Consider the following 11,202-nt stretch of genomic DNA (forward strand, 5'->3'; position numbering starts at 1 on the left):
AGAGAGAGAGAGAGAGAGAGAGAGAGAGAGAGAGAGAGAGAGAGAGAGAGAGAGCGCTATCACTATGAATGAAGCATTAACCCTAGTGTGTGTACAAGGAATGGATAACTTCAAGCACTCCCAACACAAATAGCATGTAGATTACTAAACAACAACTCAAGAATTAGCCAAAATCACATCAAGCACTCTCACACACACATAAAAGATCTCTCTTAATTAACATAAGTAAGAGGAGGGAAGGTTACTAGCATAAAACAATTTGCACTTTAGAATGTGCAAGAATAGAGTGAATGAATGAGCTTTATGGGCTCATGATGAGTGATACAAAGACTCAATGGGGTTGAGGGAGACTTGAAATTACAAAGGGGGGGGGCCTCTTTATATAGGAAAGAGAGTGATTAGGAGTGAGGTTAAGATCCAAGTGCAATTTGTACAAATGAAGCTTGATTAGGGACATTCAACCAATGAAGAAGCTCCTTCCAAGTGATTTGTTGACCAATTTGCAACTAATTGGCTCCATCATCACTTGTGTTGTCTTCACTCCTTCCTCCATAGCTTGAGTCCAAGAGCTTCCTTATTTTAAAATGTAAAGAATCTACATAAAATCAATGCATATCTAGTAATAATAGGAAGGGGTTGAATGAGAACTTATGAATTACAACAAGATTAAGCATGATTTGACAAGTGATTAGAAGAGGAATTTGTGATGGTTTTTTGAGCTTGAGAGAGAGGAGGAAGGAGGGGATTGTGAGAAGACTAATGGCTGATTTTTAGAGAAGGACTCAATGTGGAAAAGGAAGGGTGTGTATGTAAAGATAATGGGGGTGGTCTCCACCACAGTTGAAAAACCTGGCGTCTGCCATTTTGGCCATATCTCCTAGTCCGTAGGTGCAAAAATTATAAAAAAAATATGGTCAAAATCTCCAGCTCATCAGCTACAACTTTGATGAAGACAACTTTTCTTGGATCGGAGTGGAAGTATTTTTTTAAAATCCAGGAAAATAATGTGTCTATTTCCTTCCTTTACCAAGTCTTCCACCTGGGTCCCATATGTTTGAATCATCATATGGCTCCAAAGCCATGATGATATGAGCCACTCATGACCCTTGAATCATGGCTGCATGGCTCCACAACCACATCATATCTTTTCTTTTCACATTTACATATTTTCCCTTCCCTTTACCACTAGGTTCTACCTTTCACCTCCGGTGAACTAGTCAAGGAAAAATTCCCATCAAATCATTTTTTGAATTTTTCCAAGAGGTTGTTCTCACTCTTTCTTTTATTGTAAACCTCTAGAAGCAAGGAAAACCAACAAAATATAGTAAACAAAAATTTGTGATAGGCTCGGATCATAGCCCCCCCCAAACCTGGCTAGGGGTATTTATGCCTCTAGCCTACTTTCTTTGATCTTGGGCTGACCTTATCCTGATGTGATAAGGCTTTAGAGGCCATCCATTTGTCCTGGTCTTGTGCACTTTACCATCAATGTCTTGAAGTCTGTAAGAGCCATTTTTGAACTTTTTGGTGACCAAGAACGGGCCTTCCCATCGAAAAAGAAACTTTCCATCCTTATGAGTGTCGAAGCGATTGTCATATCGAAGCACCAGAGATCCCTTTTTGATGTCTTTGGATGCTAGCTTTTTGTTGAACTTTTCTCTGCGCTTCTTTGCTTCTTGAGAATAGTGGTTGATGGCTTCTTCACGATCCAATTGCAGCCTCTCTAGATCCATGATCCTTTGATGTACTTTCTCCTTTTGAGAGCCTACCTGGCTACCCAATATTCGAAGACTTGTTAACTTCACTTCAATGGGAAAAGCGCCTCCTTTCCATAAACCAAATGAAAGGGTGTGTACCCTAATGTGGTTTTGAAGGAGGCTCTATAGGCCCATAGAGCTCCATTCAGGTGTTTGTCCCAATCTTGGCGCCTGGCATGTACCTATTTGGTGAGAATTTTGCAAATGATTCCATTTACCTTTTCCACCAAGCCATTGCACTGAGGGTAGTAAGGAGTAGAGTGTTGATGCTGAATATTTAGCTTCTGCATGAGTTCTCCTACCACGTCTTCTCTAAACCCTGGTCCTCTATCAGATAGTATTTCAAGAGGGGTGCCAAACCGGCAACAGATGTGGTCAAAGATGAACTGACTCACATCCTTAGCAGTAATTCTATTGGTCGGCATAGCCTCAGGCCATCTAGTCATGTAGTCTACTCCCATAATGATGTACTCTTTACATGAATGAGTGCGTGGTAGAGGCCCTATGGCATCAATTCCCCACTTCTCAAAGGGCCCATATACCTTTATTGGGTTCTGAGGTTTAGCTATGAGCCGTCGTGGTCCTGCTTTCTGACATTCATCACATGTTTGACACCAGTATTTGACATCACGATGAAGACTTGGCCAAGTAAACCCAGCTTGTAGAACCTTTCTACTAGTGATGTCGTGTGCAAAGTGTCCTCCACACATATCATCGTGAAAAGATTTTAAAATCTCTTCAATTTCACTCTTCAAAGGCACTCTCCTAAGCACACCATCCTTACCAAGACAATACAAGTTATCATTTACTATGCGATACCTGGTAGCCTTCCTAGCTAACCATTGCCTTTCCCTTGCATTCAAGTGTTTAGGAGCCTCTCCTTGCTCCAGAATGTTCATAATATCTTCTAAGTCCTCCTTGCCCTTCTGAAGTGGAAGTTTGATGGCCACTACTCCCACTATTGAATCATTTAACTTCGATGATGCTAGGTGGTCTGCATCCTTGTTCTGGTCTCTTGGCACATGATTTACTTGTGCCTCCCTAAATCTCCTCATAAGAGCTTTGGCTTCTCTCATTTTAGTAGAGAGACTGGCATTTTTGCAAGCCCATGTACCTTGCATTTGACTTACCAAAAGCATGGAGTCACCAAAAGCATTTAATCTCTCAATTGAATTATCCAGGCACCAACAAAGGCCATGAATTAGAGCTTGATATTCTGCTTCATTGTTGGAGTGGACATCTTCTAGAGTGATCCCTTCACCATGGATCCTCTCTCCCAATGGAGATAAGACCACGATGCCTGCAGCTGCCTTATCCTTGGTTCTCTTGTATGCTCCATCAAAGTAGAGGCTATAAGCATTGACCAGAGCCTCTAGAGCTGGAGGTGGTGGAAGTTCCTTTCTCTTCAAATGGAAAACTTTTTCATAGCACTTGTTTGTTAAAATGTCGGCTAAGCATGCTCGAGTTGTTCTTTCAACCTATATTGTATAATCAAACTCTTGAAGTCGCACCACCCACTTTGCTATTTTGTCAGAGATTTCCATATGTTGTAGTGCATAGGGAAACATATCCTCCACAGTGATAATTACAAACCTCTTCGGCAGCAAGTATGGCCGAAATTTGGTTACCGCAAACATGAGAGCTAACACTAGCTGTTCCATCAGGGTGTAGGCCTTCTCTATGTTTTCCATGAGGCGGCTAGCAAAATACACAGGCCTCATAAAGGATGTTTTTGGATCTTTTTGTAGGAGGGCAGCACCAATGGCCTCTTCTCCCACACTAGGGTTTACGAAGAATGTTTCTTCCCAACAAGGTTGGAGGATTACGGGGAGTGACCCTAACATTTTTTTTATCTCTCTAAAATGCCCATCACTTTCTTCACTCCAAACAAGCGTCTCTTGACGAGTCAGCTGTTGTAGAGGAAATATCACTTGGGAGAGTAAGTGTATGAATCTACTCAAATATCTTAGCTTTTGCAAGAAAGAGATTAATTGTTTGATGGAAGTTGGGGAAGGTAGATCTAGCAATGTTTCTATCTTTTCAGGATCTACCTCGATTCCATCAATGGACACTACATGCCCCAATAGTGTAACCTTGCTTTCCCCAATGTGACATTTGTCCTTGTTTAGTTGTCCACCCAGCTTAGCTAAACGAGTAAATCCTTCATCAATCTTGCCGAGATGCATACTTTTGGAGCTGTAAATACAAAAGTCATCTATGAAAACCCTTATGGACTTACCAAAGTAAGGTTGGAAGACCATGTTCATGAATCGTTGAAAGGTGGCTGGAGCGTTGGTGAGACCAAAAGGCATGACTCGAAATGCAAAAAAGCCCCATGGTGTGATGAAAGTAGTCTTTTTCTGGTCCTCCTCTGCAATGCGTATTTGAAAGTAACCGGAGTAGCCATCACACACTGTGTATCGCTCATGGCCTGCTACTTCATTTAGAATCTCATCTTGAAATGGGAGAGGGAAGTGGTCCCTCTTTGTTGCAGCATTTAGTGGCTTGTAATCCACGTACACTCGCCATTTACCATTCTTCTTTGGCCTCACCACTACTGGGGAGACCCATTCTGAATCTTCTACTGGGTATATGAATCCTGCTTCTAAGAGTCTCTTCACCTCGGACAATAGTGCATTTTGTTGCACAACTCCTAATCTTCTTAGTTTTTGTACTACTGGCTTGCTCCCTTCTTTTAGATGGATATGATGCTTCACTGCAGTGACACCTGTAATGTGAGTGTAATCATAAATAAACAATGATGCATGCTTCTTGAGAACATTTACATAACCCTCCCTTTCTTCTTCCTTTATATCCTTGGATAACATCTTCTCTAGGCTAGCATCCCACACATTCTCCATTTGGATCCTTGAGTTGTCTTCTGATGAGTTAGTTTCCTTTATGGTGACGCCCATGACTTTGAGAGTGCTATCACTCTCTTCACTTGAACTCTCTTCCTCGTCCATGGATGAGGAACATCCACTTGAGCTCCACTCATCAGCTGACGTCTCTAGTTCAAGGTTCTCTTGTTGCCCATTCTTCAAGTTATAAACCACCTTCCGACTATGGCCACCCACGCGAGGCCTCAACTCCAAGTCTCTTGTTGACCAATCTTGCCTAGCTCCTATACCCATGAGCCAAGGTCGTCCTAAAATAAGGGGGTATCCTTCTCCCTTTAGTGGCATCACATAAGCATCAACCTCTGTAGTGATTCCAAAAACAGAAACTCTCAAAGCTTTCACTACACCCACACAAGTGACAGAGACATTATTGGCCATTTTTGCCCTAAAGTTTGATGATTCCATTACGCATTAGCTTTTCTGTCATCACACAAACCTCTGCTCCACTGTCAATGTAAGTTTTTGGAATCCGTTGTCCCTTGATATGAGCCTCCACCAAAGGCACTATATCCTTGAAACCATATGCTTTGATTACACTTACTAGTTCATGCTAAACGATGCTACACATTGATTTTTGTGTTGGTTGTGTGTAGGTGATTTTACGGGATCAACACACACACACACACACACACTAGTGTGTTGGGCACTAATCAAGTGATTAATCGCTGAGTTTGTGGCTAATTAAGGTGCTGAAATTAATGCTAATTTTTTGATTCTATGTGAAGGTTTGGTTCATAAACTATGTGCATTCGTAAAATGCAAAACTAGGTGCGGTTTATGCCTGCTTGCGTATACGTGAAAGTGCCTAGTTTGGGGCTGTTTTGGAGTCGAATTTGCCTATGAGAAGCATGTGATTGCTTATGGTCGTCAATGAGTTATGGTTATGTTTTTCTAATTCCGTTGTGACGCCGAAATGTTGCCGAAATTCGGTCAAATTTGGTTATGTATGCTTATGTGCATGATTTGATGCAAAAAGCGTGTTAATGATTGATTAAATTTGAGATTTGGATTCTCGAATTGATGTTTAATTGATGCAAAATGCTTTTTTGAGTGCGATTAGTCATCGTGCAAGAGAGGGTGATTTTTGTGTTCATTTAAGCGCAGTTTCGAGACGATTTGTGTGCTTGAAGAATGATGTTTTGTGAAATTTTGATTAAGTAAGTGATCAATTTTGGTGTTTCGATTGCTTGATTGCAAACGTTTAGGTCGGTGGGTTAATCTAGAATTTTTGGGAATTTTCTGGTAAATTTTGGTAAATTTTTTGGTAATTTTTGACAATTTTTTGCTAATTTTTAATCAAATGTGCTAATTATACTCAAAAATTTGAAAAATCGCCTAATTCGGGTAAATTGTGGAGTGTTGGGGCAAATTCTTTTGTTTTTTGAGTGTTTTTGCGTGATAGTTTAAATTTTTTACGTTTTTAGGTTTTTGTTTGACAAGATTTGATTTTTTATTTATATTTTTTTGTGTTTTTTCTATTTTTGTCTGTGTTTTTGTGATTGTTTTGTGTTTTCTTGGTATTTTCTTTATTTATTATATTTTAATTGTGGTTTTTAGTAATTTTGTGCATGTTTTGATTTTTTGTGTGTTTTTTAGAATTATTTGTGTTTTTTATTTATTATTTGTGTTCATTTTTGTATTTTTGTATGTGTTTTTTGATTTTTTGCTGGGGTCCCCTCATCACACGCGCCTCGCAGCTCGCCATCCCGTGCAACTCACTTCCCTTGCCCGCCTGCTGCGCAGCTCCAGCACATACATACACACACAACACACACACAGAAGCTTTAATTAAAAATAATAATAATAATTTAAAAAATAACAAGATCACATTCACACACTCACAAACACATACACATACACTCGGACTCGCCGTACGCGTAGCTAACACTTGCTGCAGTAACTGGCAGTGGCCATACGGAGGCCGGAAATTGAGCATTGCCAGGCATAATTTTCCATGCAAGTCATCAAAAGAGCAAATTGAAGCGAAAAAATTGAGTGTGCCAGGGATAAGAGTAACAGTGAGGCCGGAAAAGCAAAAGTTGCGGACAGATACACTTCAGAAGTCGGATGACCTATGGTCACCTGCGTGGTGGTTTAATTTAAATTAAACGCCATATAAAGTGTGATGTCAACAACAGGCAAATTGAGGTCGTTTTAGTTCAGGTCAAAAGTGCTTTGCTAATCTACAATTTTGCAGACTAAGAGAAAATTTCATCGCTCAATCGACTGAAATCGAGGTATCACAAAGGCGAGTAGTCGTTGCAGTACAGTGGTAAGTATCTTGCCAACTAGTGCTACAGCTGTACAGGTAAATCAGATCGTCGAGATCACAGCTAAGCCTAGCAGAGAGCTTTGAATTAGGAAAACCATTGGTCACCCGTGGGAGAGGCTAGAAAAAGGGAATACAAGTGCTCAGCAGGTCAGTAACAGGGTTGAAAGAAAAATGGAGCAGCAGATGCAACAGCCACAGTCAATGGCAACATCGGCAAATCAAAGCAGTTATGATGCAGCTTCAAGCTCATTAATAACAGTCAAATCAGTTGGCGTCAGGTTGGAGTTAATAGGTCATTTCAAAGACTTTCCATGCTACATGGATGATGCAGACAATCGCTATCTAAAGTCCAAGCAAAATGCACTGAAAAGCCCGACAATACAGGTTGTGGAAGTAGAAGAAGCTACCAACATTGCTAATTCACAAAAGAACCTAATGGAAGATTGTTTAGGATCGGTGTACATGAAGCTCAAACTAGGTAGTGAGTTGGAAATAATAAAATTGCACAGGCAAGATCTTCCAGAGGTTAGCAATTGTCAAGTCACTGTGCACTTGATAAAGTCAAATTACAAGGACAAAAATTGTAGCAGTCTCTATAGAGATATGGAGGGTAGATGGTACAAAGCAAAAACACCTCAACAAGTGACGGAAGAGCCAGATCAATGCTTCATAGCTCATGAAGATGGTTCAAAGTTGGGTTACAAATACATGTCGACCAGTGGTAATAATTACCGCTTGATAATGAGCTTACCTTTAGCTTCCAATGCAGATACAGTGGTAGCTCAGAACAGAGAAATCACTCAAGAGACGGGGCCTGCTATAATCAATCTGCCAAAAAATGAAGACACAATCAGCAGGAAGGAATTCCTTGAAGCCATGTGTAAACGACAGTTTCCTTCAACTACTTCAGAAGTCAACAAGTAACCTGAACCAATAGCCCTTCATTGGATCCACGAAACGAGATGGAAAGATCCAATTTATGTAGATTCTGATGGACAAAGATGGGTTCAAGTCACGCGGGTAAGGACATTTAGCGAGTCAGTTCCTAGGACACTATGGGCAACGCGCATTGGAGACAAGAGCTATGATATAGAAGGAAGATGCTATGAATTATATCTTATTGCATATAAATTCTCGGAAAGAGCTACAGCTTTCATCTTGTCACCTTCAACTCCACAAGACCAAATTGAGCAACAGACACATGACGAAATGATATCTAACCAGGTAAATATTGGTCACACTGCCACTATTGCACAAAGTCAATTACTAGAAGATAGGGAAGTGCACTTTAAAAGCTCTAGGCTTCCACTGACGCATGATCAGACTTTGAATTTGTATAAGCGCAATTCAACTCCTTTCATTACACAGATGAGTGCCACAACACAACATTCATAGGTACAGGACACTACACATGCACCACAAAATGTACCAACACAAACACACGTACAATCAATGGAAGAATCAGCTATTGAGTTAGCACGACTTCACAAAGACCTAGCTCAATCAGCTGAGCTAGATGATAAAGCTAGAATATCCACATCTGGCATAAGAAAGATACCTCTTACAGATAGGGAACACTCTCGGATGGGGGGAGTCCAATGTCCACCTCACTTACTGCAATCAGGACAACCCTATCAACTGCAAACAACAAAGGAGACTCACAATACTCTCTTACAATTCAGCGGACAACAGAAGCCAAATACAGGATTGAATCGACAACATACTCCTAACACTATACAGAAGCCACAGATAAAGGATCACATGTTGATAACAGACATAGAATTAAAATTGGTCACTGAAGCAGGGGCTGAAACGACCATCTACCAGGGTTATAATGGAAGCTATTACAAGCTTCTTGAGAATGCCATAGTCAAAAAAGATAAGGGCAATAAGTCAAAGCCAGCGCCAGTGTTGATTTTTAAGTATCTACATGTCATGCTAATGACATATTTGATCCAAGATACTATGGGCAACGAATACCAACAATATTATGGACAGATACCTCGACCAGGTATAGAACAAATAGGAATAGATGTGCATTGCTAAGAATGTGGCATTGATCATCTAATACCCAATTGCCCAGTAAAGATGCACTTAGATATGATGAAGCAGCAAAACCAAGATAGTATTAGACTGCAAGCAGCAGAATCATTAAAGCAGACGTCTCCAAATAGAAAATCGCCAGAAAGAAAGCATATCTTGTCAAAGGATACTAGAGACAAACTGATGACTAAAATATCGGAGGTCAAAGGCATCAATGATATTTCGATTGAAAATCAAGCTGCCAAAAAAGATTAGCTACAAAAGATGTTCTCAAATAGCTTGGAATTTTTCAGGCCTGAAGTCGAAAGATCTGACAAAGATGCAGCGGACGATCCTATGTCAGAGGAAGTGGATGAAGAAATTATATGTGACCCAGAACTAGAGCAGGTACGGTCAATGAAGGACTTGCCACTGAAGATTTCAACAAGCAGAAATGTGGAATCAAAGATTCTACATAATAATGCGAATAGCACAGATAGTTCATCGCTAATGAATGTACCTCAGAATTCAACAAATCCAGAGATCAAGTCTCAAAGCCAAGAAACAGACATCTCAATGTGTTCAAAGGCAGACTTGAATCAAAAGGCCGAGGCGGTCATAAAGCCAGATCCTAATATTGTCTCGCCAATGGAAGATGCCACAGAACCAAAGGTGACACAAATTACAATTAACTTGAACAATCAAAAGCAAATGGTGTATCAAGCACATGAAGCCTATCAAAAGACCTACAAACAGATCAATAAAGAGCAATGTGAACCAAAGGCCACGGTAAGCATTGCATCTGGAGAAAAGAGTCAACATACTTCTGTCCAGCTGGCAGAGGAAATTAAAAGACTCAAACAGATTGTCAAAAATAGAGGCACAAAGGACTGTTCAAGTCGGTTTAGATGCAGAACTCACCAAAGCATGTCATCCACAAGCAAAGAAGTCCAACAAGGAAGTCACAAATGCAGCTAAACAATCAACGCGAACAGTTGTGGATTCAACACCCCAGGGAAAGATAGACCAACAATCTAGACTAAAGTATAAAAAGGTCTTTCAGCCAAAATACCCAACCCAGAGTAAACAAAGACACAAGCAGCACATCAAAACCTATGTTGCGGCCAATGACATCAATGTCAAAGATCCAGTTTGGGTAAATGATCCTAGTCCAAACAATTCAGGTAAACAACCCAAACTGGATCTTTGACATCAATGTCAAAGATCCAGTTTGGGTAAATGATCCTAGTCCAAACAATTCAGGTAAACAAATGGAATGGATTGCATCCCAATATAGCTTAGAAGAGCAAGGCTACTACAGTGGTCATCCAAATGTTTGGTTACCTAAACCAAACATATCAGGCTATACATTAGCAAGTGGCTTCAAACCAAAACAACAAACAGGTAAATCAAGATCAAATTCAACTCAAAATAGGAGATCGAACAATAGGGCTAGAAACAGGTTCAAAAACGATTCTCAATCTAGAAGGCCTACATATCTTCAAGGGAATTTACCAACCGTGATTCCCAAAAATGGAAAGGAACAAACACAATTGAATACAAAAGTACATACAAAAATATTTGTGCCATCAAGTATACTTCAAGCGCAGGGATATTACAAAGGACAAAAACAAATCTGGCTACCCAAGGCACCAAGACCAGATTTTACATAACTTGAAGATAATTACAGCTACAAACACCGACAAATCAAGGATACAGGTCCAAAATGTCAATATGTCGTCTGTAAAAATGAGCTAACAACAAATAGCAGATACATATGGGTGCCAAAGCAGACAAACTAGCAGAAGAAGATTGAAGTCATCTCCCACTTCCAACAAAATGAAACTAGCCAATCTTCTTAGATAATGGACCAAAAGTTAAAACAAGCAATTTTGACAACCAAGGTCACCCAGGTATGGCAAAAAAAACCTACTTTGCCAATATGGTCCTTTAATAACCCTCTTTTGGAGGATCTGAGCTCTAAATGTCTAGATATATACTTTGTTGAGAGTTCAAGACAGTAGTCAAGTCAAAAAAAAAATGTCAAGAGTCGGGCAGCTGAGCCGATAAATGAGCAAAGTGTTAGACCTAAGCTTCAAGTCCTAATATTTTTCTGTGGTCTATGAATCTAGCTAATTAGGCTACAGCTCAAGCTGGAAGAGTTGAGCGTAATTATATCAAGTCGCTCATTCTGGACATGTGAGCATAGTCAATCTATTATTTTAATCATGGTGGAGAGGCAAAGTGTTCA

At 40.1% G+C, this 11,202-nt stretch overlaps 2 protein-coding genes across 2 annotated transcripts; both read left to right on the forward strand.

The window, feature by feature from the left end:
• The first annotated feature begins 7,100 nt into the window (after window positions 1–7,100).
• On the forward strand, window positions 7,101–7,853 carry LOC147428903 (uncharacterized). The gene has a single exon (XM_086494957.1). The coding sequence runs from the start codon at window positions 7,101–7,103 to the stop codon at window positions 7,851–7,853; it is 753 nt and encodes a 250-aa protein (XP_086351083.1).
• A 1,455-nt stretch (window positions 7,854–9,308) lies between these two features.
• LOC147428904 (uncharacterized) lies at window positions 9,309–9,976 on the forward strand. The gene is made up of 2 exons (XM_086495551.1): window positions 9,309–9,623; window positions 9,866–9,976. Exons 1-2 carry the CDS (start codon window positions 9,309–9,311, stop codon window positions 9,974–9,976), a joined length of 426 nt encoding a protein of 141 aa, XP_086351677.1.
• Window positions 9,977–11,202: the final 1,226 nt, after the last annotated feature.

This window comes from Adiantum capillus-veneris, chromosome 22 (assembly GCF_014529385.1).
Source record: "Adiantum capillus-veneris isolate H3 chromosome 22, ASM1452938v2, whole genome shotgun sequence".
NCBI classification, from domain to species: domain Eukaryota; kingdom Viridiplantae; phylum Streptophyta; class Polypodiopsida; order Polypodiales; family Pteridaceae; genus Adiantum; species Adiantum capillus-veneris.

Excerpts from the sequence above, each read along its gene's own strand:
- LOC147428904 (XM_086495551.1), top strand. The coding sequence starts at position 9,309 with ATGTCAGAGGAAGTGGATGAAGAAATTATATGTGACCCAGAACTAGAG. Across the intron at positions 9,624-9,865 it reads AAGATGCCACAGAACCAAAG|AACTCACCAAAGCATGTCAT; the intron begins GTGACACAAATT and ends GTTTAGATGCAG.
- LOC147428903 (XM_086494957.1), top strand. The coding sequence starts at position 7,101 with ATGGAGCAGCAGATGCAACAGCCACAGTCAATGGCAACATCGGCAAAT.